The 26,946-nt window shown below is 43.2% G+C and overlaps 1 protein-coding gene across 5 annotated transcripts in view; it reads left to right on the top strand.

The window, feature by feature from the left end:
• Positions 1-26,946, top strand: part of TIAM1 (TIAM Rac1 associated GEF 1) — a 359,691-nt gene that overhangs the window by 211,086 nt on the left and 121,659 nt on the right. For all 5 annotated transcript variants that reach the window (XM_014866485.3, XM_070488754.1, XM_070488753.1 and 2 more), the window contains 2 exons: positions 10,502-10,680; positions 19,603-20,576. In XM_014866485.3, the coding sequence (XP_014721971.2) occupies positions 19,614-20,576 (963 nt within the window). In that variant the 5' untranslated portion in view covers positions 10,502-10,680; positions 19,603-19,613. The remainder of the gene's footprint in view (positions 1-10,501; positions 10,681-19,602; positions 20,577-26,946) is intronic.

The following is a 26,946-nucleotide window of genomic DNA, read 5'->3' as shown; positions in this document are numbered from 1 at the left end:
CAAGATGATTTCATTAGGGTGTGGGAAGGAAGTTTCAGAATTTCTATTTCTTTCTCTCTTGTGCATGTAAATTTCTGTGTATTTCTATTTAGTTCAAACATACCAGAAATTGAAAATGTGCATAATTTATTTGAACAATACCTCATGTATGTAATTTATACATTAATTAAATAAGTGATGACACACCCTCATACTGTTTTGGGTGGGCATGCTCAGAACTATTTTATTGAATAGGGATGCCCATAAAATGTTTTGCACACGAGTGCCTTGGACAGGAGTGTACTCATTAATTCCTAGAAGGCAAGCCCGGTGTCTTATTCACTTGCTTTGTGTGTGGTCTCATAGATATTACTTGGCAGTGAATGTCAAGCTTTTTTAAGCTAGTTGCTGTCATACAAGAAACAGATTTGCTTTGTGATTTTATGTATCGGTTTTTCTGCTGGGGACTTTGATGTATCGTTGTTTCAGAAACGTTCCCAGGAAACTGTCTTTATGTTGAAAAGGGGCTGATTATCCTCTTATGTCTTCAGGGAAGGGCGTATGTGCTTTGTTTGTTTTTTTTTCTTCTACTTTCAAAAATCCAGTGTGCAACTGATTCATGTGCTTTTTATTTTCCTCCCAATTTGTAATTCAGCTAGGATGAATGTTGGTCGTTATGTAGCCAAAAAGATCTTGCAGCAGTGTTTAAAGTAAGAATTGGTTGTTCCATCTTGCATTTCTGGGGCCCCCGCTCAGTGGTACTTTTTGCCTTCGTTGAATCATGTATTTACTGGAAAAAGGATGCCCGGCAGAGAGAATCTCATGGCGGCTCCCATTAATGTACTCATGGGTTTGACTTAAGCAAGTTAAAGAAACATGGACTTCTTTTCCAGTAGAGGGAGCATAGAAACTTCCAGACCATTCTCTTAATTTTAAAGAGAATGGATGGTCAAGCAGGTTGGATTGAGTTACTCGTGGCTCCATGGTTAGTCCACGTCTTTCCTGCCATCTCTCTCTCCCCATTGCCATGTGGCCCCAGCCTTCACTGTCACAGTCAGGGACATAACCAGAACATCACCTGAGATCTGCGTGGTGTTGCACAGCTTTCAACTTCTCATTCCAGTCGCTTGTAGAAAGGTAAAGTGATTGTCCTGAAACGCTGCGTTTGTTGGAAGTGGTGCTCAGGCGCACTCACTTACGCATTCCAGATGCGTTTCACTATGATTTGTACAGCTTTGAACATCAGCCTTGCAGTCGATATCTTATTTAAACTATAAACCCAGTCCCAACATGTGTGTAAGGAGCGTAGTGGGTGTCCTGTGGACCTAGAGAGTTTTGGAGCCAGAACTCCAATCTGACTTACATTTTAACTTCATGGCACCAAACCTGAGGCATGTACTTTTATTTTTGTGCTAAATTATCGATGCACTTTAATCCAGTTATTATTACAGGTATTGGCTTAGTCAACAGAAGGCGTAGTTGGTAGAATGTTTTAAACTTCTGGCCTCTCACAGGTTATTAGAGATGTGTTTTTTTGTTGTTTTTTTTAAGGTCTTTGATTATGCAGTGGAATTAGCCACTATTTGTGTCTCCATTTTGGTATCCTTCCTGAACTAAGCTGTTTGGGAGGGTCTCTTTTTTCAACTTTCTTTCTTTTATTCCTGTGTTAGTATATTCCAACCCTCATTCTTTGTGCTGAGGCCTTGTGTGGAATAGACACCAGATTTCCAGTAGGATCACTGTAAGTGACTTCTGGCCTCTCAAGGATAAACCTTTTGAACTGGGTGCTCCATTTGACTTCACAATGGAAGGTGTTATCATCACCTTCCATTTTTTTTCAGTTACCAAACTAGAAACTTGAGAGGCATCTCTTCCTTCTTTTTCTCCTTCCCTCATTTCTCACAGGTGTGTATGTGGCCACTGGGTCCTGGTGACTCCACCTGCCTTTCTTCTTACTGGAAGGCTCTCATTGTCCTGGATGAGGCCACGTTATCTCCTCCAGGCTGTGCCTCATTGGTTGGTTGCAACAAGACTCCACTTTCTCTTCCATGCGAGCTGGGGGGTTGGGAGGAGAACATGTTGGGTCATGTAACTCCCCTAATAAAATCCCGTCACAGACTCCATTACACACAGTTATACCCAGTTCCCCTATATAGCATCCATAGCCCCAGTCCATTTTTTTAGGCTCATCATCTCCAGTTCCTTTCTACGTACTTACCTCTCTGTAACATTAGGCTAATGCTCCTTTCATTCCTCAGAGCCTTTGCTCTTTTTTTTTTTGCAATCTTCTGCCTCCTTTTTTAGCAAATTCCCTCCTAGCTCTCTTCATTTCCTCCCATCCTCATAAGCCAAGCCAAATCCTATGAACCCTTCAGGACCAGATTCAACTGATAGCTTCTCCTGGCGGAATTCGTCTGTTTCTTTTTTTTTTTTTTTTTTTAATTTTTTTTAAAGATTTTATTTTTCCTTTTTCTCCCCAAAGCCCCCCGGTACATAGTTATATATTCTTCGTTGTGGGTCCTTCTAGTTGTGGCATGTGGGGTGCTGCCTCAGCGTGGTTTAATGAGCAGTGCCATGTCCGCGCCCAGGATTCGAACCAACGAAACACTGGGCTGCCTGCGGCAGAGCGCGCGAACTTAACCACTTGGCCACGGGGCCAGCCCCGGAATTCGTCTGTTTCTTCCCATCAGTCACCATTAATAATGCCAGTTTAGCCTTTTCAGCCCCGTCTCAGAGTGGATAAGTGTCCACCGTTTTCTTAGATTGTGGGCCTCATAAGGAAATGGTCTATTTTCTCATCTCAAACATACAGTAGGTGCTCAATAAGTGTTGGTTGAGTTGAACTGAGTTGGTAACAATCAGAAACATTCTTACATAGACACTCTGCTTTAGCTAAACAATTCCCGAGCAGTTTTTGGATAGGCATAAATATAACTATTTAAAAATCTATTTTTATATACTCTGTTTCATAAGATAGATGCTATCAGTTGTAAGATGCATCACTGTTTCATGTACCACTGAGAAAGAAAGAAAATGATGCCGATTAATCCACACTACCCCATTGTGACTGTAAGATATATTTGACTGCAGAGATGTTCAAAGTGAAAAACGTGTTTCTCAGACTCAATGGAATAAGGAATTATGTCTTACCTCTTAGAGCTTGTGGTCTTCATTGTATAACTGCAGAACAAGTAGAATTCATTTGCAAATAAACAATTCAGGTTATTTTTAAAGGTATTTTTCATTTTAAGATGAGGAGGGGGCTGGCCCGTTGGCACAGTGGTTAAGTTTGCACATTCCACTTCGGTGGCCCGGGGTTCGCCCGTTCAGATCCTGGGTGCGGACCTATGCACCACTCGTCAAGCCATGCTGTGGCGGCATCCCACATAGAAGAACTAGAAGGACTTACGACTAGGATATATGACTATGTATTGGGGGCTTTGGGAAGAAAAAAAAAAGAGGAAGATTGGCAACAGATGTTAGCTCAGGGCCAATCTTCCTCACCAAAAAAAACCCCTGCAAAAATAAATAAATACGTAAAATAAAATGGGGAGAGAGTCAAGGAGCAATGTGGGCTAAGTACCCAGGGAGTGGGTACTTAGTGGGACTCTAGGCCTGGGAGACACTGTTCTGTCACTCTATTTCATGATCGAGCCTTCATCTCTTCTCTTTCCAAAGACGAGGACTTGCAGGTAAAGAGTCACCCCCACTTTGAAAATGCTTAGGAGGAAGTTCTTTAAAAATTTTTTGAAGATCATTTTATTTGACTTCAAAGTGGAAGATTCTTTGCTGCGCTGAAATGTTTTACTTAGTCTGATTAAAATCCTGTGTCACCACCTAAACACATGTCAAGATTGAGGCTCATAATATCCCCTTAGCAAATGGTGTTACACAGGATCCCATTACATTTCACTTTTTGTGTTGGGCGGCTGTGTTTTCCAACTACCATACCTGCTCGTTGACTTTCGGTCATTAAGTTAAGTTGCTAATCAAATATTCACACACATGTACAAACTTAGTATTTCTAGCTTCTCTTCCTTCCTCTCCATCTTTAGTATTTGGACTACTGACATCTCTCTTTAGCCATTTCCTCTTAGAGAATTTTTGCCATCTTGTACACGCCTTCCACTGACACAAGTACCACAGTGACAGGAACAGAACCAAGGAGGAAATAGCAGGTCCCTGAGGGGAGTGGTTCTTTCTAAAGGGCCCTTTAGGCTCAGAGCGTGAGGGCCGACAAAGCAGATCAAGTGCATCCCAGCCCAGGAGCCTCTCCAGAGGGGCTTGTGACATTTTCTCTGTCCTTGACATCGCAGGCAGTCCCAGTCCTCGTTGCTGACCAGGCATAGTTGCCACACCAGCTGCTTGGGTGCGTGGCCTCACCCCAGGGCGCTCTTCTCTGATTCAGAGAGTGGCTCTCCCACTCTGTGTGGGAAAGGCAGCTCCGGGCCAGGGAACCGTGCCCTGTACAGTGGTGCCGAGAATGAAATTGCCAAATGACCTCGTCCCGCTCTGCTTCCTGATGAAGGAACGGGACCCCTTGACATCCTGTCTGTATTTTGAGCTGAAAGACTTCCCTCTTGGCTGCACGGTGAGAGAACAGGTGAAGGCAGAGGCCAGGTGGGAGGGGTTGGAGACCATAATGGAAATTGCAAATTGCACTTTGATATTTTAGGGTCCCTTTGCGGGGAGGCAGGCAGCAGCTGCCAAGTCAGAGAGTCCCTTCATCCGAGTCTGAGAGTGGCCTTCGTCTCCACTGCTCACACAAGGCCATGTCCTTTAGAATGGAGACTCCCCGCTCTTCATTCTGTCTCAAGGCTAAACCTCAGGCTTAGAAAGCCAGAGAGAATCTGAAGCAAATCCCGTTTCTAGAGCTTCAGTCCTTGACAGTGCTCTGTCCTAACGCACTAGCCACTCTGCCCTGGTGTCTTGGGAGATGAGCCTTCTCCCTGTGCCTGGTGAGGCGTCTCAGCTGACGTGGGGATGGGAGGCAGGTCTGCCTAAGGGAAGGAGCTGCGTGGCTCAATTTTGGAAAAGGCATTGTTGGGTAAAGGGATTTTACTTCGAAATCTCTTCTAAACTAAGGCATTAGTATGTTTTTGAGAAGATTATTTTGGTATGCATTTTATGATTTTATAGTCTGTTATGTTTCACAGGGGGTATGGAGGCACTTTCAACAGAGTACCCTTCTCTCCCACTGTCTCTTATGGGTGCCTAGATAACCTAGTTCTCACCAGCAACACCTGGTGAGAGTTAAGCCACAATGTGGTGAAATAGCAGAGGATAGATTTCAGCATCGTTAGAAGCTGGCCACAACCAGTTGCATTTCCATTTTCTTTGGGGATCACATGTTCCATTTTCTCTTTCAGTGACATGAGTGTGCTTTTTTTGATGTGTCTCAAACTTGAAATTGAGAATTTGGGAGCAGGGAGCCTGGAGCTGAGCTCTCACATCACATGGTCACTCCTCTTGGGGTGATGGGTGGAAATTGTCAAGGGTTCAGTAGCTTCATGTCTTCTTAGGGCTTGCATTTTTGAGAAAATACGTGATTCTCGCCGTCTGTCCTGAAAAAGCTATTGAATCCAGTTCAGTAAGCTGGGGCCTCATTTGAGCCCTGGTTAGGGCCAAGCTGTGGGGCTAGTAGGAAGATTTGACAGCCAGCTGTGTAATGCAGCCTTTTGGGACTGGAGATTTCCAAACTCCCTCCGATGGAGCCGGGAGGGAGCGTAGTGAGTGATGCAATGTTGGAGTGGTATGCCTTGGCAGTTCCCAGTGTCCAAGTGTAGTTGCAAGACAATAAACACCAAGAACCCAAGGAAATTTAGAGGAGTATTTTGGCCTAAAGCCACTAACACAATGCCAGCCAGATAGTAAGATTCCATAAATGGTAGATCTTCCTGAGCTGGGGTAGAATATGTTACTTCGCTTTGAAATGCACTGACTTTACTCCTAAGAAATATGGTAATGTCTGTCCCAGCTGAACCCGTTGGTTAAGTATTGCCAAAGATTCACTGTTCTAAAATTAAAGTTATTATTTTAGTAGAAGGTTCCCAATTTATAGCTGGCTTAAAAATATTGATTCTAGGAATATGTTTCCTCACTTAGTCACCTTGGGGGACATTTAGATATGCTAAGAAGTAGCATTGCTCAAAACTAGTACAGTCTTTGGATATGGGAATTTTGAGAGATTTTGTTTGTCTGTTTTGGGTGTCTTTCTTTATCTGCCTTAAAAACAGGGTAGGGCTAAAACTGTGTCATCCACGCTTTATGGATAAGAATCTGGAGCCCCTAGCGTAGCTCATTTGTCTGTGCTGAGGGATCAAGTTTTCACTGAGAGTCCTGGCCCCTCAGCGGTCACGTGGTTCACTTGAGAAGGAAGGTGCTGCTCCTCTTCTTTGTGTAGGAGTCCTTGTCACGGTCTCAGTTTTCACACGAGCCAGACAAGCTCACCTGTAGTGGAACCCTCCCTTTATGCCCGATGAGTGTGGTCCTCTGGTAGCATGACCCAGCTACACTTGGGCATGAGCCAGAGAGCCCCATCTCAAGCTTACCGCCCCTCGGCCATGATCTAACACTGGAGAGCAAACAGTCTTCAAGGAGAATTTCCTGGAAGGTAGGCAGCCTCTTTACTCTTTAGCAATATCCTATTTCCTCAAAACGCCTGTTGCTGAAGTGTGATTTATTTTATGTCAATTATCAAGAGAAGAAACATCCATATGAAATTTGTCACTGAGCCCATGTGGAAGGGTGTGGTCCAAAACATTGTTCATCGTATCACAGTGGGCTCAAAGGACCATCAGTGGAAATTCTGGTCTAATCTTAGGACCAAGAACGTTTGTCCTTCTGAGCAATTGATGAGGACGTTGTGAATTTTACAACTGCCGTGTTTTCCCTATTTGAGTTGGTTGTTACAAAGCTTACTGTTAAACTGAACCCCCTGGGTACCTCGATAGGGTACACATTGTTACCTTTATTCTCCCCCCTTCACTTTGTCTTAACTTTGGTTCTCTTTTATTTTTCCATTAATAATTTCTTCTATTCTAGTTTAGATCATGTATCTTTGGAAGTCACTCTCGAGTCCTTTGTTGAATAAAATGATGGTTAAAAAAATAAGAAAATGACTGATGAGGTTTCTTTAATCTTAATTTCTGAAACATTTAAAATTTTCCAGTGCCCCAGATCATCCATCCATCCGTCCATCCATCCAATATTGATTTTGGACTAAGTATGAATATACAATATATTATTTAGGATTCTGACTTGTTCAGGATATTGATCCAAGACCTCCCCCAAGCCCCTCCAAGGTTTGGGGTAAGGGAAAACTTCCTAATTTCTTAGTTTGCTAATATGGAATATTTTTGTGCACTAAATCATGATGAACAGAATAAGAGTTAAGATACTTACATAGCGTTTAATAGTTTATAGTGTTTCATGTTGTCTCTTTAATTTGTCTTCTAACAACCTTTTCAGATAGGTGTTAAGTAAGGTAGATAATTTTACATTCTTATTTTTCTTGTTGAGTTTCAGAATAGGCCATTTACTTGCCGAAGATCACGTAAGTTAGTAAGTCATAGAACCTGGTATAGGAACTTGGATATTTTGAAGGCAAGTACAATACGCTTTCTCTATGTACATTGATTCCTGGAACTTGCAAGGACTTAAAAATGAAGGATGCACCCTATGAGTGTTTTTAGAATGTGAAAAAGAAAGTTGTGATCTGGCAGACTTTTTAAGCAAAAGCCATGGATTAACTGCCATGGAGACAATATTTCTGACAGTTTTCCTGTTTTCATCTTACATCTGACTGTAGGATTGGAGCGATGGGACTTCTCAGCCCTGTCTATTTTTGCAGATATTTGAAGCCTGAGATTAGTTTTGGTAATTCCTACCCCGCCTCCAGCATACACACTTCCTTGTGAAAACTGGTTGTTTGACACATGACGCAGAAGTTGACTATATGAGTTGAGGATGAATCAGAATGAGGTTGAAAAACTTGATACACTCAGCGTTTACTTCACTGGGGGTCATCTCAGTGTAATGTAACCTGGCCAACCGGTACTGCCAGATTTCGTCAGCGTGGTTTGTGTGTGTGCGTGAGCTGTGGCAGATTGAGTAGATCATGTCTTCCAGCTGGGGTAATTAATTCCCCTTATTGTCCCACATTAGAGTTAAGGTGACTGGTTTCATCCGATTTATAACAAAAACCTACTTTCAATGGGTTAGATACCATGTTTTGAGGAAATCCCCATAATTGTCACCCTTTGGTAGCATACTACTTATGGTCTCCACATGTTCAATAATAATGGAAGTAATGGTCCACAGTAGACCATGGGGTAGACGTTAAGCTAATCGTGTAACATAGATGATCTCACTTATTGCTCAGTGATCCAGTAGTTTAGGTAGTGTTCTTATCCCCATTTGTAGAGGGGTGAACTGATAAGTAGAGCTTGCTTCCGATCTCTGCAAGTCAGTGGTTAAAGCTGAGATTTGACTTGATGCTGCAGTAGGACTCCGGGCTAGAATTGCCAACCCTGGTACATAGCTGCCTCCTGTTGAAATGGATTCTTGGCAGCTCTTGAAGAAGACCTGAGTACTGGTAGTTCTTGAGTTTCGGTGGCATACAATCACAAGACTGCGGTGGAGTTAACCTGCTACAGGCAAAATGAGTACTTGGCACATTGCAGCCTTTGCATATCTGCCACTTGCAAAAGAGCAAATCTGGGGCTCTTCATTAGTCCATTTCATGAGCTAGTTCCCACAGCCAGGGTCACAGGTAAAAATTTTTTTCTGCCAAAATCAGAAAAGAATTATACCAAATAGGTTCAGTTTTGTTTTTCTGCATGTTTTATAAATAAGGCCCTATAACTTTCACCTCCTTCTCCATAGAGTTTTTCTGCTCAAGAATTAGAGGAACACAGATCGAGAAAAATTGTTTGATAAATAGAATATGTACCTTTTTTTAAAGTATAAAAAAATGCATTATCGGGGCTGGCCCCGTGGCCGAGTGGTTAAGTTCGCGCGCTCCGCTGCAGGCGGCCCAGTGTTTCGTCGGTTCGAATCCTGGGCGCGGACATGGCACTGCTCGTCAGACCACGCTGAGGCAGCGTCCCACATGCCACAACTAGAGGAACCCACAACGGAGAATACACAACTATGTACCGGGGGGCTTTGGGGAGAAAAAGGAAAAAATAAAATCTTTAAAAAAAAAAAAATGCATTATCAGCCTCCATTGTGCAGGTGGAAGGACAGCCGCCTGCAGGCCTGGTTTGCCAGCGAGAATCCAGCCTTGCAAATTATTGGCAGCTGGCACCGTAATAAGTCCATTTCAATGTAAATGGGCTGTTGCTTATTAATTTCTGCCAGTTCCTAAGCAATTCAGGAACTGCTTTGAAAATTGGAAAATTCGCAGAGAGCAGCTTAAGGAGGATGCCTAGGAAAGGAGAGCGAACAGGATGGAAATGGGGGAATTATAGAAAGGGCACATATTGTGGGGTAATAATGGGGTATTGCTGAAAACTCATGCTCCTTTCCCCGCAAGCGTGAGTCACGAACTTCTCCGTTAAATACCACGTTTTCCAAGATAAGGAAGAACCGTAACTTTGTTTATCGTTCTGTTCTCTGTGGATGTCTGTATGTATTTATTTACTGCCTCTGTGTGAATGCCTTCCACGAAATAGACAATTTTCTCCGTGTTCCAGCTCAAAGTGTCATCTTAGGTTCCCACCTTGTTGAAACCACCAGCAATGGTGGCAGCTGTGGGCAGCCCCACAGAGGAATATCCACGACAAGAGAAATAAGCTGCAGCCACCCCAAGGAACCCGCAGGTCTTTTTCCCTTTTTAGTATTTGCAATCTCACCTCAGAAAGCAGTCTTTAAAAAAAGAGGGGGGGGGACCATTAATACTGCTTGTTTGTGGAGCTTTCCTTGTCAGTTTATTTTCTGTATTAAATAACAGTTTGGATATTTTACCTAAATTTCTTTCCTGTGCCCATTCTTCATGAGTTTCCTCTGAATTTGATGTTTGGCGGCTTAAGAAAATAGGTATACAATGAAAAGATCTATGTATTTAAATTTGGTCTTTTGTTTTACTGTCTTTCAGCATTTCTTCAACTTTTGCTATAAATATAGATCTACTGTGACAATAATGGGGACTCCCTTGTTTTCTTTCGTTTATCTCTGTTGAGACCTTTTGAAGATTGAGAGGGAACCATGGAAATGACTTGCTAGTAACCTGTTTCTGTTTTCCAATACCTTCATCTCTTGCAATATGTTAAAAATGATAAAATAACTTAATTTGTAGGGCTGTTTATGACCATAACTGTAAAAGGAGCTTGTATTTATTTATTTACCTGATTATGCGTGGCCTTTTATACCTGTAGCTAAATGTTGGGTTGTTTGATTTGGGGTGTGGCTTTTCACACAAAGTTGATGTTGAAGAATTGATGAAAATGAGCTTGATAGAAAAGCCCTCTTTCCTGTGTTCTGGCTGATCATTTCCTTTCTCTTTTTCTGTCCTCTCCAGGTTTTTGGCACACTATCATAGATTCAGATGAGACTGTGATGGCCACCCCGAGGGGCAGGTGCTGATTCCATTTCCCAGCCCCTGTCACTGTTCATCCTGACACCATTTCCAGTTTCAATATCTAAATGCCACAGTGCTCCTGCGGCAAGTTGGGCTGGGAACCACTGTTGCCTTGTAAGGTAGGTTTCTGTGTGTATATTCGTCTGCGTGAATTAACGATGGGATAGATATGTTTTAGCATAATTAGAATTGCTCTGTTGTATGTAGTTCATGGGAAAAAGAATTTGGAACCATTTCTTTAGATTAAGGTTACACCCATATAACAATTCAAAAGCATTAGCATTAAAACTTAAGAAAAAGAGAAAACCGTACCTATGAAATCTTTTCTGCCCCTGTGAATTGCCCTCACGGTCTTTTAAATTTATCCCTGAGCTTCACCATCTTTATATTGGATTATGTTTGAAAAAGGCAAACCTTGCTTCAATATCTTACTTCAAAACAATGATATATTTTGTTTCTGGTTTGGATAATCTTTAAAAAGAAAAATAAATACAGTCAAAATAATAATCTTTCAAAATCGAAGATCATCTTTTATTTGTTGCAAAACTTTCCTGTTTAGTCTCTTGTGTTAGGGGTATTTGTGTGTGACTTGGCAAAAGGCTTTTCATGGGTTTGTAAAGATTTAGAAAAAACTTTCAAAACTTTGTCTCAGTTTAATCTTAGCTCTTTCCCCCGCCCGTCTTCAGGCTCAGCCTCCAGGAGGGGAAAAACAGGCTTGCAACCAAGACCTCCCACTAGAATCTAATTTTAAATTTGCAATCTGTTGTCTTGTGATTTTCGCTTCAAATTTAACTTTGAAATAAATACATTTCATCCTCTCTCTTGCAATTTTGGAGGTCTGTTTTCAAGTCATAGCACGGTAATCATTACGTTTATTTTAATAAGTTTTTAAATAACTCAGGGGAGTGAAAAATTATATTATTAATAATTATAATTAATACACATCATTAAATGCCTTATGCTTGGATTTCACAATGTCCTGACCAATGGCAGAGAAACTTTGCTTTAATCGTTAACTTTTGACTTGAGTATAATATGAATTGGGTCGTCTCGGGCCCACGAATGGCTCTAATGTTTTCTATATTTGAAGTACCCTTGTTATAAGGCAATCTGAATGATGAGCTTTCCCATTGAGAAGAGCTGTGCTAAAACTTTAGTATACTCAGGTGACCAACACAATGATGAGTAAGGGGTGGTCCCTGCCATTGGGAGATTATAATACAATGGGAAGAGGCTACATACGAAAGTAAGACAAGTGTGTCCATGTACAAATAACCATGCCAGAGACACAGTGTGAGGAGGTCAAGCAAAGTGCCGTTGGAATGGAGAGAAGGGGTGATGAAATCCAAGACAGAGGGTATTTGCTTTATCTTAGGTAATTTTCGCAAGCTGTCTGTTTCAAGTTTGGGTTTGGTGCTGCTCTGTTGTAGCTGTTAGCATAGTGCCCACATCCTCACTCTCTTCAATTACCCAAAAACCCAGGGACTGAACACATGTTCACATGTTGTATTTATTTTCTTTCCTTAAAATGAATTACAGGCTTAATGTAGAAACTTGAGAAAATACAAAAAAAAAAGTATAGTTTTGAAAATTAAAATCACCTGTAATTGCTCTATCCAGAATAGTTACTTTTAAAATATTTACACGAGTCTATCATCTGTGTGTATGTGTGTGTGTTGTGTGTGAAGGTGAAATATTACTAATATTCTTCAAGAAAATTTTAATTTCCTCAAAGCCATTATCCTGGATGTGCATCTCAGATGCAGGTTTTTTATTTGCTGAGAATAAGAGTTTTGCTCCAGAGATGTTTGATGCTAATAGTGGAATTATCTTTTTGATTATCTACTTGTGAACAGGGCAAGTCCTGGCAGGCTGACCCACAAGGCTGGGCTCTGGTCAGGTGGAGCTTTTCTGTTCTTCAGCTAAAGGGTGGGGCATTCTGCTGTCTATTGGAGAACTGCTTGAACTTCTGGTCTCATCTAGGGAGTTAGACGTCCTAAACCATATTATTATAACCTTCTTAGTCCTCAAGGTGATGAGGTTGTTTCTAGTTCCCTTTGTATCTGCTTCTTTCTCTCCTCTTTTCCCTTTGACCAACCTGAAGTTACAGGAGTATTTTTCTTTGTTCTCTGCTCAGAGACCTTGACCATGGGGTGGCTTTCTGTTAACTGGAATGTCTTCTCATGCAGTACTGAAAAAACATAACATCAGTGTGATTAAAACATGCAACTTACATGTTATATTTTGAAACATTTAAGTTTTACCTTCCTTTTTTATTTGTGTTCTAGTTCTCTGCTCATGTATAACGATTGATGTTCCCAGTGATCTTGCATAGACATTGCAACAGTTCAGTCTTTCATTTATCACTTTAAAAGTTTTTACTTGATAGTTGCAACATCTGGGTCACCTTGGGGTTGGCACCTGTTGATTATCTTTTACCTTGGTTAGATTTTTCTGGTTCTTTGGACTGCATCGTGGGCATTTGGAATATTATGTGGGGAGACTGTAGGTTCTGTTAAAAACATCTGGAGAGGGGCTGGCCCTGTGGCACAACGGTTAAGTGCGCACGTTCCGCTTCGGTGGCCCGGGGTTCGCCAATTCGGATCCCGGGTGCGGACATGGCACTGCTTGGCAAGCCGTGCTGTGGTAAGCATCCCACATATAAAGTAGAGGAAGATGAGCATGGATGTTAGCTCAGGGCCAGTCTTCCTCAGCAAAAAGAGGAGGATTGGCAGCAGTTAGCTCAGGGCTAATCTTCCTCCAAAAAAAAAAAAAAATCCACACATATCTGGAGAGTGTTGGTTTTTCTTTTTTGTTGTTTTAGCAGACAATCACCCTGGCTAGGTTCAGATTGCAAGATCCGTCTTGCCTTTGGAAGGTGGTGGCTCGAATGTCAATTCAGTTTCAAAACCTTTGCTACGCTGCTTTGGGATTATCCCACACCTGTGGCATGTGGGAGTTAGACTGGGAGGCGAGCTGTGGTTTCTATCATAATTCAGTTCTCAAAGCCTTTGGTGTCTTGCTTTGGGTCAGTCCCTGGCATGTGCATCTGAGGGATGCGCCTGGGACTTGTGTGGACTTACATGCAACGTTAGACAATTTGCTTCTCCAGCTCTCTTTTTCTCTGAGATACCCCCTCACTCTTTGGTTTGCAGAGACCACTCTTCTTGATTTCTTTGGCCAGAACCACAGAGTGTGTCTCAGGCGCTTTTGTTGCCTGTGCTGCAGCTGCACTGGGTGCTTGCCCTCCGTGCAAGTCTGGGAGAGAAATTAGAATGATAAAAACAAAAATGAGAAATTCGCTCTTGTATGACTGGTGTCTTCAGGTTTTGTTTTGTTTTTTTCGTGAGGAAGATTGGCCCTGAGCTAACATCTGTTGCCAATCTTCCTCTTTTTGCTTGAGGAAGATTGTTGCTGAGCTAACGTCTGTGCCAGTCTTCCTCTATTTTGTATGTGGGACACTGCCACAGCATGGCTTGATGAGTGGTTTGTAGGTCCATGCCTGGGATCTGAACCCACGAACCCTGGGCCGCCGAAGCAGACCATGAGGACTTAACCACTATGTTACCAGGGCAGCCCCACTTCAGATTTTTATTCCTTTCCCCAATCTGCCGGTTTTGCTTAGTCTTTGGAATCCTCAGGTAGTTGCTTTTTTCCTTTGGTCCCGAGTTTTTAGTTTTTATCAGTGAGGGAAGGATCAGCCATAGTACCTTAATCCATCTTGGCTGGCACCAGAGGTTGGCAATTCAGTTTTGTTCACTACTTTCTTAAGACAGAAGCTCTAGCCTCAGTTAATCAACCCTACCTCTCTATTCAACCTCACTTTAGACCGTTGGTCTGTGTTTGCTTTGTACTTCCTGATATTATGCTAAATGATGCCCAATACATGCTTCCTTTTTAGTGCCTAATTCATTGAAATTATATTAGAACTTTTAGATGGTTTTCAGCTATAAAATGGGATTCAAAAATGTTTCTTTGTGAAGCATCCTCACTTTTAAACAAGATTTCATTTAACAGAATCCTCCAGTTGGTCAAGGCTTTGTTTATTTTAACTTTTTACTTTGAAATAATTATAGATTCATAGGAGGTAGCACACAGGAAGTATACCCTTCACCTAGTTTCTCCTAATGGTTGCATCATACATAATTACAGTAAACTACCAAAACCAGGAATTGGACATTTTTTCAATGTGTGTGTATAGCTCTACATAGTTTTATCACATTAGGCTTAGTAGGCTAATAAATCTATAAAAGTAGCCCCTAAGAAAGAACTACCTACCTGATGTATCTATGAATCACCCTAATGACTGTTTATACTTATTGATAAAGTTCCTCAAGATATCTTTTAACTCTTTCATTGTGTATTTACTTTGTTGGGATTTAAAAGAGGTTACTGTGATCACTTGAAAAGTTAAACTCATTGCTTTAAGAGAAAGGTCTTGGTGTTGGAGAGAATAGAAAGTCACGCTCCCTCTAGTGTCCTTGACCCTTGGCCCTGAGAATCTCCTGATTTTCTGACCCCTTACTATTTTCAGCTGACCCCCTGCCCATCTTGCCTCTATATCTCCTTTGTCCTCATTTTCTGTGGATTGTCTTAGGCTGAGCAGTTCTGCGCTCTCCGCCCTGACAATGGGGAGAGGTGCCTTTTCAACTCTGAATCTCTTTCCTAAACCTCTGCAGGGACAGCCCCCCAAAGGGGAGGAAGATAGGAATTGAGGGCAAGAATTAAGTGAAATGAGACACAGGCAGGGCCTTAATTCTTGGCTCAGGTAATTAGGGGTTGGGGAACACTGTGGATGGGGTAGGACAATCTGAACCCCCCTACTCAGTTCATGGATCAGGGCAATCCTAAAGCCAGCTGCCTGGGATGAGGGACCTGCACAGATCTGCAGGAGGAGGGCGCCCAGAGAGCAATGGGCACGCTGGAAACCGGTGTGTCTTCTAGGCACTCTGATATAGAGGAGCCAGCATATTCAAGACCGATGTATGTTTCCTCTAAATCACATTGTGGTAACGTGCTCGTCTATATTTTGTTGTAGTTGTAGGAGTTTGAGTTTTTGCATTCTAGATTAGAGTTCATTTTGTCATCCACTCATTCCGTATTTGTCTACTGAGCACCTTCTACCTTTCACGCGGTGTTCTAGGCACTGAGGATACAGCGCTAAACAAGACAGGCAAAACTTTCAGCCCTGCTGAAGGTCAGGTTCCAGTGGGAAGGACAGAGAATAAAAAAGAGAAGTCAGTGACATGTATTGTTTGTTACAGTTGTGATAAATGCTAAGGAGGGAAAAAAAAAACACAAGAGGGATAAGAAGAGTTGATTTCTGTGGGAGGGGTTGGCATTTTGATAGAGACGCCAGGAAAGCCTTCTCTGAGAAGGTGACATTTGAGTCAAGATCTGAATGAACTAGAAAGAGTGAGCCAGGTAGATGCCTGAAAGAAGGAAGGTTGCAGACAGTGGGAAGAGCATGGGCAAAGGCCCTGGGGCAGGCTAGGGAAGCCAGAGCTTAGATCATTGAAAAGAAAGTATGAGCCTTGAGGTTCAAATACTGAGCGTTGTTCGTATGTTAAAATCTTGCCCACTACCTCCTGCTTAATACCCTTCCCGCTAACTAGCCCCTGAAATGCAAGCTATCTGAACCACTAACATTCTACATAAGTCAATCATAGTCTGAAATTTTGAGTTTAATTCCAGTTTAGAACTGGGAGCGTTTTCCAGCTTGAGATTATTCTGACACTTCTTTTCCACTTCTATCCTGGGTTCTGCATTTCATCCTGTCCTCCTCCCTCTTGTTTTTTCCCCTCTTACCTAGTGACTGTGTGATGATGATATTGGTGAGGTACTGATCCCTCACCTTTGCTTTTGTTGCTAAAACGCATCAACAGTTATTGACTGCTGATCACAAGTAGAACACTTCTAATCTCTGTAGAGGCTACAGAAGAAGTCAAAGCCACTCTCTGCCCAGAAGTTGCTTCCAGGCTCAAAGGAACAGATAAAACTTGCGCAAAGGTAAAATATAAACCAAGCCTTTCTGTTTGAAATAAAAATAAATGATGAGGGTTAATTAAGTAAGAGAGAACAGGGAAAAATTAAGATGATGGCTGTAGCTGGCAATTTACCTTCGTTCGTGCAAAGGATCAGAACTTTGAATTCACCAACATTCTGCGGGTTACCTCTGAGGCAGAGTTCGTTCCTGAAAGGGGAGATTGTGTCTCTCGTTTGCAATGAGCAGTTTTAATTTTTCATGCTTATGTTATTTCAGGGTCCCCCCACTGACCCCACATGGGCCTTCCTGGTTCTCACTGACCTTTCAGGAAAAGCTTTCAAATTAAGGGGTGCTTATGCCGTTCCTAGATTTTTCTTAACTTTAGTTGCTTCAGACTTCCTGCTGACTCTGCTGAGGTCATCCCCTGAGAATTTCTCTGGGTAGGATTTAGGAGATTTGGCATTCATCTCTAAATTCTACTTCTGGAGGTAAAAATGGCTTCTCTCCTACCTTGGCTGGCTGCAAAGACTTCTGCTACTAAAAATGCTATTAATATAACAGACCCGGCAGAGTGATGCATGGTGTGCTGTGGTCCTTGAAGGCTGGGGCCATTTCCTTTAGGAAATCTCTCCTGAAGCTTTTAACTTGATTGGTTTTCTGTTGGCAGAAATAAGCCTAACCCAAAATTTGTTGTTGAGCGTATGTCTGTCAGTTTATATTTGCAAACTTTTGGTGTATATGATAGAGGAGGGTACATCCTAGGATACTGAGGTGAGAGTTTGGCTTTTTCTTCCACTCAATTTCTTTCACCCTAATTCTTTCTCCCTTTTAAATTTAAATCTATGTGATTCTGAAAATGGGACTGTGGCTAACACTTGTTCTAAGCTTTTTATTATTTATTGGCAAAACATATAGATACATAGATACATCCAGGTATCTTAATGTATACTTTAAAAAAATCAAGAACTCTAAGAAATTGGTCATGGCCTTTAGTACTACCGAAATTCTTTTTTTTTTTTTTTTTTTTTTTTGAGGAGGATTAGCCCTGAGCTAACATCTTCTACCAATCCTCCTCTTTTTGCTGAGGAAGACTGGCCCTGAGCTAACATCCGTGCCCATCTTCCTCTACTTTATATGTGGGACGCCTGCCACAGCATGGCGTGCCAAGCGGTGCCATGTCTGCACTCAGGATCCGAACTGGTGAACCCCAGGCCGCTGAAGCGGAACTTGCACACTTAACTGCTGCGCCACTGGGCCGGTCCCTGAAATTCTTATTTATTTTACTTAAAAAAATGTGGCACATGCTAGTCTTAGGAATATAGGTGACATTGATGGTCATTCATGGACAGTTGATCTTTTCGTTTTCCCTCTACTAAGTAGAGTTTTCATTTTTTTGATCTTGCTTCTTAAAGGCGCCAGCCAGAGAAGCATAAACTTATTGCTTTGAAATATACCTGCCGCTAGTAGAAAGATGATGCTCACTCTTGGAAAGTTCCCTCTGAGAATCATATGATGTGTGACCTGGTAGGGAACATTCCAGTAGGGGAACAGCTTAGCATCGAGTGTCTGTATGAGTTACCTCTGAACTCATTGGAACATTAAGTGGAGATTTTCCCTTCCCATTACCACAAGCTTCATTTCAGTCAAGATGTGCTTGTAAGAGTTTAAGCAACATTTTAGACCGAACAGTGGGATTCTAGAGTGATTCCTGGATCAGTGTGAAGGTATATTATATTCCAGGGTGTTTCAAACTGTTTGTAACGGTCACAGTAAATTCACTCCCTGTTTCTCTCTGCTGCCTTTCACTGTTTTGTTTATCATATGCCTTCTCTGGCTGAAACATCAGTTACGTGAGAGTAGAGAATGTGTCCTTTTTGTTCGCTGCTATATGTCTGGCTTCTAGAACATGGTAGGTGCTCAGTATATATTTCTGAATGACTGACTACGTAGGTGGTTGGAAGATTCAGCTCAGAGATATACTCAGCTACTATATTTTTCTTCTTTCTTTTCTGGCCATTTTCATGCGTGTATCTCAAGTGTATACAATTTGAATGGTATGGAGAAACCTCATTGCAGAGCAAGGAGGATAGGCTAAGTAGAGTGACAATGTCCAGCTTTGAAGATTTGTCTGTTTCCCACTGTGGGTAACAGTCATCAGGTCAGTGAGAGACACAGGAAACATGTTAAGGAGGGACTTGAATTAACCTGGATCATCCCAAAAGGCTGAATCACTTTTAGTGGTTTCATAATGTGAATTTCTGTTTGCGGGGCACTCTGTACCAGATGAATGTTCTCTGGTTGGATTTGCTCCCAGAAATAAACCCGTTAGTCTGCTGCTAAGCGGAGAGTGGGGTTTCTATTTTGTTTTGCCCGTCTCCCTCTTTCCCCCCTCCCACTTCACACCCACTCCAAAAAACCAAAAATCGAAGTTTTCAGAATGCTGTGGAATTAAAGGTAAAAGCGCCTTTTCTTTCTGACTTTTTGTTTCTTAGGAAGAGTTGGTTGGACTCACAGCTTGAGTTTTTCCATTTTTGATTGATTTTGCAGGGTAGATGGACTCCGAATGAAGCAGAAAGACCATTGGGAGGGAGGGTGCACCTCTGAGTTTTGTTTTGTTTTGTTGCAATATACAGTTTCCAACAGAAAGTTACTCAATTGGCAGACACTTTGGTTTGTACTTTCAGAGTTTTCGGTTTATGGACAGGAGTAGAACTTTAGATATATAACTATAGAGTTTAGAAAGGAAGACAAGGGTTGCCAGCCCTGTGAAAGCTGGTGGGCAGCTACCCTCTGGGCAAAGACAAGTGTAATTCTCTAATGATCTTGTTTATGCTCTCATTTCACATCTCCGGAGGGGTAATCTCAGTAGATGATGTTAGTTCTCATCTGCTACTATGTCAGCGTCCGAATACCTGCCCGGGGCACATAGGATGGAGCCCTGTTACCTGCCAAGCTGTCTGCCCTCCGTGCATGCTGAGCTCTTTCTGTTAAACTGCCCATACTCATTGGTGACTCACTTATCCTCTCCTTTTTTTTTTTTTCCCCTTTGCTACAGACCATAAAACCATGGGAAACGCAGAAAGTCAAAATGTAGAGCACGAGTTTTATGGAGAAAAGCATGCCAGCCTGGGGCGCAAGCACACGTCGCGCTCCCTGCGCCTGTCACACAAGGCGCGGCGGACGAGGCACGCTTCCTCGGGGAAGGTGATGCACAGGAACTCCGAAGTGAGCACCCGATCCAGCAGCACCCCCAGCATCCCCCAGTCCCTGGCCGAAAGCGGCCTGGAGCCCTTCTCCCAAGAAGGCACCCTCGAGGACTTCGGGAGCCCCATTTGGGTGGACCGAGTGGATATGGGCTTGAGACCCGTGTCTTACACCGATTCTTCTGTCACTCCCAGCGTAGACAGCAGCATCGTCCTCACAGCAGCCTCTGTGCAGAGCATGCCAGACTCGGAGGAGAGCAGGCTTTACGGGGATGACGCTACATATTTGGCTGAGGGAGGCGGCAGGCAGCGTCCCTATACATCCAATGGGCCCGCTTTCATGGAGACGGCGAGCTTTAAGAAGAAGCGCTCCAAATCTGCAGACATCTGGCGAGAGGACAGCCTGGAATTCTCACTCTCTGATCTGAGCCAAGAACATTTAACAAGCAACGAAGAAATCTTGGGTTCCGCCGAAGAGAAAGACTGCGAGGAGGTTCGGGGGATGGAAACCCGGGCGAGCCCTCGGCGGCTCAGCAGCTGTCAGCGGGCCAATTCCCTGAGTGACTTGTATGCTCAGAAAAACTCTGGGGTGACGGCGAACGGGGCACCGAGGAGCAAATTTGCAGGCTATTGTCGGAATTTGGTGTCTGATATCCCCGATCTTGCAAACCATAAGATGCCCCCAGCTGCGGCTGGAGAGGCTCTTCCGTACAGTAATTATAACACACTTCCCTGTAGGAAATCTCACTGTCTTTCTGAAGGTGCCACCAACCCACAAATTAGCCATAGCAACAGCATGCAAGGCAGAAGAGCAAAAACAACTCAGGTAAAGTGATTGAAATCTGTTTCAATATTTTGGAAATGTGCATGACTTTAAGTGCATGATTTTGCTCTTACAAGACTCCCATCTTTCAGTCGGGGTTTGTCCTGTTTGCCTGGTGGCTGTGGCGGCTGGTGCTGCTTCTCTGAGGATTCCGCTGTCTTCTGCTTGGCCTCTCTTACAGTTCAGCGGTTAAGGGGTGGGAATTAAGGAAAGAGAGTGAGTGTGTGTGTGGGAGATGTGATAGGAGTGGGAATAAAGCTGATAATTCATACTGGGAAGCTGCCTCTCCAGTTCAGATCTTCAAGAGCATCTTGCTTATTCTAAGCTTCCTTTCTAACATGGGCCTTTCCGTGCACAGATGGGCATGGTGGGTTGTGTCCTCTTGGACTTGACTTCTTCAGCACCGCAGGTGGGCAGAGGTTAGTCGGAAGCTCGTTCGAGGAGGCATTTTAGATTCAGGGCGGGCTCCGGTCCGTTGTCAGCTTCTCTCGGAGGTTGGCAGGCTTACTGCCTTACCAGGAGCCATTTCAATTTCCTGTTCCTTGCGATGCTGGCCAACGCGGTCTCTGGAGAGAGGTGTAGTGGAAGGAATAACATGAGTGGGTTCCAATTCCTACTTTGCAGCCAGCTAGTTGTTTGACCTTGGGCAAACCCTGACTCCTAGTCTCTCCTCTGAAAAAATGAGGGTAAAGATGCCCAACTTGCCTGCTTGGGGGTCTAAGGTGTGAGAGAGTGGGTGTGAAAACACTTTCCAGAGATTTTAAAAGCATCTTCCTAAGGAAAGGAGGACCTGTTACCTTAATTGGTAATGGCAGTTCACATGAGGCTAATAAAATGTCAAGCAATTTTGCGTCCCTTAGTCCTTTTCTGGTCCTGCTGTTCCCTGTAGTGGAGTTCTGGGAGTCCTGGCTTGTGTTGAGGATGGGTTGGTGGTTCGCGGAATGGTGCTTCAATCAGAAATCCAGATGGGGCCCATTTGCCTTGAAAGATGTATCAGCCACCAGAGTGGCCAGTGAACACCACTGTGGTCAGTGGAAAAGTGGCAGGTGCACGCTGACCTGGCCAGCGGGTGCTGCTGCACATTCTGGCTCTGCTCCGGGGCAAGGCAAACGGGCATTTCCAGGGTAGGTTCTCTCGGAAAAGGGGTCTAGATATGATGGGGAGACGGTGGGGAACCTGGCGAGGGGAAAAGAAAATTGGCATTAGATTGTCTGTGTTCCTGTATGAGAGCAGGTTTTTTTAAAAAAAAAATTTTCAAAATCTCAGCTTTCTAATTTTATTTGGGAATTAAAAAATTCCCATATACAAGTTATCTGGGGATACAGACCCTTTTTTTTTTTGCCGCTCTAGATTTATGTATTAGAATAATCAAAATTTACTATATATTCTTTCAAGTTTATATTGATTAAAGAAATCTGTGTTTGACTTTTTCCCCTGCTTTTTAAAAAATTATGTTTAGAGGCTGGCCCGGTGGTGCAGTGGTTAGGTTTGTATGCTCTGCTTCCGTGGCCTGGGGTTTGCAGGTTCAGATCCTGGGTGTGGACCTACACACCACTCATCAAGCCACACTGTGGCGGTATCCCACATACAAAAATAGAGGAAGATTGGCATGGCTGTTAGCTCAGGGCCAGTCTTCCTCAGCAAAAAGAGGAGGGTTGACAGCAGATGTTAGCTCAGGGCTAATCTTCCTCAAAAAAAAAAACACACAAAAAACCTGACTCTGGTCTGAGAAGGTGAGCACGAATCTTGTGTCTGGGTGAACTACCTGAATTTGTACCCATCTCTTTTCTGAATCAAGACTGTAATGATAGAAAAGATAGAATAACCCCTATGTGGTCCCTCTGCCTCCTGTGAGGGCTATTCCTGCACTGTCAATTTCACGGGTGGGGAGACAGGTGAGATGGTGACCTTTTAAAGGGTCACGTGAAGGGCACGGAATGTTCTGTCTTGAAGACATCGCCAGATTGGCATTGCAGGACTGATCCGAAAAGGTGGTGTACTGGCCTTCGGAATTTAGAGAAGTGTACATTGATACAGACTGTTGACAAAGGAACATCACCTGTGACTGTCCCTTTTACCTGGAACAACACTAAGTTAGCACAGATTCTGTGTAGCATTAGAGAGGGGTGCCTGGCTGCATTCTGGCTCTCTATGTCCACGTCTCCAACACTGCGGACAGTTAGACCTCTGCTGCATCCCACACCCCACTGATGGAATGTAAGCCTTTGAGTCATGGCTAACTGCCCCCAGAAGACAGGCAAAGCAGTTCTCCCCTTCAGAGCCAGTACCACTGAAAGCTCTCCAGTGTAATTGTTATATGAAATCTCCATCCTTTGGCTTGTCGCCATCTAAAATTGTTAATATATAGAAGTGAGATCATCTGATTGTGATGTCTCATAAAGTCACTGCTTAGGCAACTTAATGTAACACAAAGTGCAACAGACTAGGAATCCTAAGAAGTATGTTTGCATCCTGGCTCACTCCTTACTGACCAGTGACCTTGGGCAAGTCACTCCATCTTGTTTGTGGCACAGGCTCCTTCTCTCTCCAGGGTGAGTAACACCAGCCTCCGACAGGGCCATTAGGAGAGCCCAATGGGATACCGTGCATGGAAGCCCTTTGCAGAGTCTATAAAATGAACAGAACTATTATTTTCGTATTTGACTTTATCTTTTGAATGAGGATCTTTAATGACTTGAAACAAACCCCAGAATTATGCACAACACTACCCGTCCACCCACGCTTCCTAGTCTAAGTTCAGCGTGTTCATCCAACGCGATTTCTTGAGAGCCCACTATGTTCCAAACCGTGTATTTTAAGAGGCAGTGGGTGTGGACGTTTCCTTGAAAAGAGTTCTTTTTTTGTTGGTAAAAGTTTCTGACCCAGGGGACCTCTTCGGCAAGCTTGGATCCTAGATGTTAAGTCTCCTCGTCTGCCCTGGTGATGCAGTTGAATCTGTAATCATTCTGTCAGCAGTTTTACTCCTCGGAAAAGAGTTCCTGGCAGACATTTGGCCCAAGAGCATTGCGTCTAAGCCTGGGAGAAAGTACATTTTATCTGAAATGTGAACGACTTCTTTTTATTTGAAAATGATCAAAAAAGAGTTTTTTGACCATTCTTCCTGTTTTTGTATTTGTTCAGGAGTTAGACATGTTACTGAAACACGAAGGCACTGGAGTTCACATTTAGCCTTTAAAAAGTGACACATATGTGTCTGCCACACAGTAAGTGCTGACGGGATATTTAATTCAAAGTAGTAGCGTGTATGTGTGTGTACCGTGCAGAAAAAAGTTTTCATGCGAGTCAGTCTTGTATTCATTTGTTGGGAGGGTTACCCGTACTACTTAAAGCAGTTTCTTTGCATTGATTTCTGTAGAAATAGAGAGTAGATTGTCCCTTGATTTAATTGATACCTCATGGGCTTTTGGCCTGAACTTGACTTTCTTGGTATTCCCTTGGTCAATGGACAGAGGAGGAGGCAGCCTGGTGTCATGCACACAAGAGGGTCTGAAGTCCAGCAGATCTGAGTTAACATCTTGAGCCCTGTTACCTGTTGGTTATATAGCCTAGGTTGATCCCATTGCCTCTTAAATGAGGCTCATGTGAGGGTTCCACGTGGGAACTCATGTCAAACTGCTGGCATCGTGTCTTGCACATAATAGATGCTCGGTAAATGATGGTTATTAGCTGTGATGGTAAAGTTTGGCTTCGTATTCTAGAGTTCAGCTCTCCTGTGTCTCTGAGACTTTCAGCGGGTGAGGTGGAGAAAGAAAACTGCCCTTTGATGGAGCATCTTTTAGCCAGGTTCTGTGTTTCAAAGGGAAGTGTTGGCTGGGAGCCATTGCACATAACTTTGAGGAGAGAGCTTCATTCATCTGCTTAAGAGATGAAAGAATGTGTGCATCTGTGCTGAGAATGTCTGAAGGAGCTGCAGCCTTGGGAGAGCAGCAAGGAGGTCCCTTCTCTGAGCGCCGTGTGGAGATGTGACGCTGGTGATTAGGTTTGTGTTTTTGTCCGGTTTCTGACACCTCAGCATTCCCAGAAGTTCTTCACGCCATAGTATGGAGTGGGCAGAGCCCCCAGTCCTTGTGGGCCACTGTCAAGGATTCATTTCAGCCTGATTTTGAGTCCCAACTCACAGATCATCTCTCTATCCAGCCCCATCGCTTTTCAGGGGAGGAAGTGGACCTAAAGAGATTAGGTGACAAGGTCTCACAATTAGATTAAAATCCAGGTCTTCTGACTCACTGATCGGGGTTGCTCTTCAGAAGCCTACCCCCCACACCACGCTACCTCCTCATGCTCGAACAGGTTTCAACTCATGTGTCCTCAGATTTTAAGATCAAACCCCACAATTCTGGCACAGAAGCAAAAGAGGGTGGTTGGCTGAAAAGAACATAGTAACTGCTCACAACTGTAGCCGGAATCACTGGTAACCAAAAGTGGTGACCAAGGTGACTGTGGAAGGAGCCATCCCTGATGCTTTCCTGCTTGGATAGGCAAGTAGTAGGGTTGGTGTGATTTCGACAAGATGAAGGGTACAACATTAGCAGAAGACGATCTTGAGTTCCGTGCAAAATTGTGTTGCTTTTTAAAATTTTGCTTTGTTTTACAACTTAACCTAAAAGGCTCAAGACAAGTATTTCCCCAAGCTGAAAATTGACATCAACATCCAAGTGATTCATAACCTTTGGTCACCGACTCCTTTGAGGATCGAATGAAAAATTGGGAGAAAAACACACGGACCACCCTTCTGCATATAATTTCAGGGGATCCCTGGGTCCTCCAAAGTCCATCTAGAAGCTTCCGGTTAAGAACCTTAGGTTAATTCTTCATGAAACAGAATATTTTCTTATGAAGTCTATTTTTAAAAAACCCTCTCTTCCTTTCTTTTCTGTCTCTTGTTTGATGGTTCTTTTTGCTTTCCTCTTGATCTTTCTTTTTCTGGCATGGAAGTTAAGCAATGAGATATTTATTTTGAAAACAAGCCCATCCATTATTCAACAGGAATATCCATCTCGTTGCCAAGATCTTTTGGGAGACGGAGGACGAGTAGGTAGTCGATGGATGGCTTATGTCAGCAGTTCTCAAACCCCTTAATACTCTTAAAAAGTACTACAGACTCCAAAGGGCTTCTGTTCACGTTGGTTATATCTACACATATTTCTCACATTAGAAATTGAAACAGAAATGTAAAAAATACTTGTTAACTCATTTTGAAATAGTGCAACAAACCATTACACGTTCACATAAAAAAACAGTTAAAAACTTTTATTTTCTAAAATAAAAATTAGTGAGAAGTGGGGCTGGCTCCGTGGCCGAGTGGTTAAGTTCGCGCGCTCCGCTGCGGCTGCCCAGGGTTCAGATCCTGGGCACGGACATGACACCGCTCGTCAGGCCACGTTGATGCGGCGTCCCATATTCCACAACTAGAAGGACCTGCAACTAAGATATACAACTATGTACGGGGGGCTTGGGAAAATAAAGCAGGAAAAAAAAGAAAATATTGGCAACAGTTGTTAGCTCAGGTGCCAATCTTTAAAAAAAAAAAATTAGCCAGAAGAGAGGCATTGTTTGGTGTTTTTGCAAATCTCTCCAATTCCTGGCTTACCAGGAGACACTAGGGTCTCATATCTGCTTCTGCACTCACTCTCTTGCAATATGTTGTTTTGGTTGGATGACCGGAGGAAAATCTGGCCTTGCACAGATAGTTGGAAAAGGGAGGGCCTTAGGGACTCCTTGAAATTATCCAGGGGCCCCTGGTCCACGCTTTGAGAGCTGCTCATTTGTGCTAATATAGGCTGGGGAAGTTCAGGACTTTGAAAATCACATTCTTAGTTTAGTACATGGAGAGGAAACTCTGTGTCCTCCACGTGACTTGGGTCATACAATGATGTGTAATGACTGGTTTCCTAGTGTAGCTGAGGAGGAAGATGGGCTAAGCCCTCCCAGCCAGCCTGTCATGAAGGCCTGAGTGGGTCTCCACAGAGCCCAGGGCAGAACTTAGGAACATCCAATAGGTTTTTCACTCCGTCATTTGGGCCCATTTTCCTTTGGACCAGTTGTTGACAAGACTATCTAGTTTGGGCCATGAAACAGCCCAAGACGTCTTTTCTACTTTCTCTTCTTTTAAAAAAATTAAAGAGAAAAATTTTAAGTGAACTCTGGTTTGTATCCATGAAAGACATGATAAAACTGGATGGCTTGAAGATTGCAGAGTTAAGCTTGACAGTTAGGACTAATTTGTCACCTCAATTATAGTTGAGCGTGAGCTGAACCTGGAAATGACTAAACTGTAAGTCAAACTAAAATGTATTCCGTGAGAAACTGTTGTCCTTGTTTTGAGATTATAGTGGAAAATGAACAGCAGTTA

This window comes from Equus asinus, chromosome 18 (assembly GCF_041296235.1).
Source record: "Equus asinus isolate D_3611 breed Donkey chromosome 18, EquAss-T2T_v2, whole genome shotgun sequence".
Classification (NCBI taxonomy): Eukaryota; Metazoa; Chordata; class Mammalia; order Perissodactyla; family Equidae; genus Equus; species Equus asinus.
The sequence above is the reverse complement of the archived record's forward strand: the minus strand, read 5'-3'. Positions and strand labels throughout refer to the sequence as shown.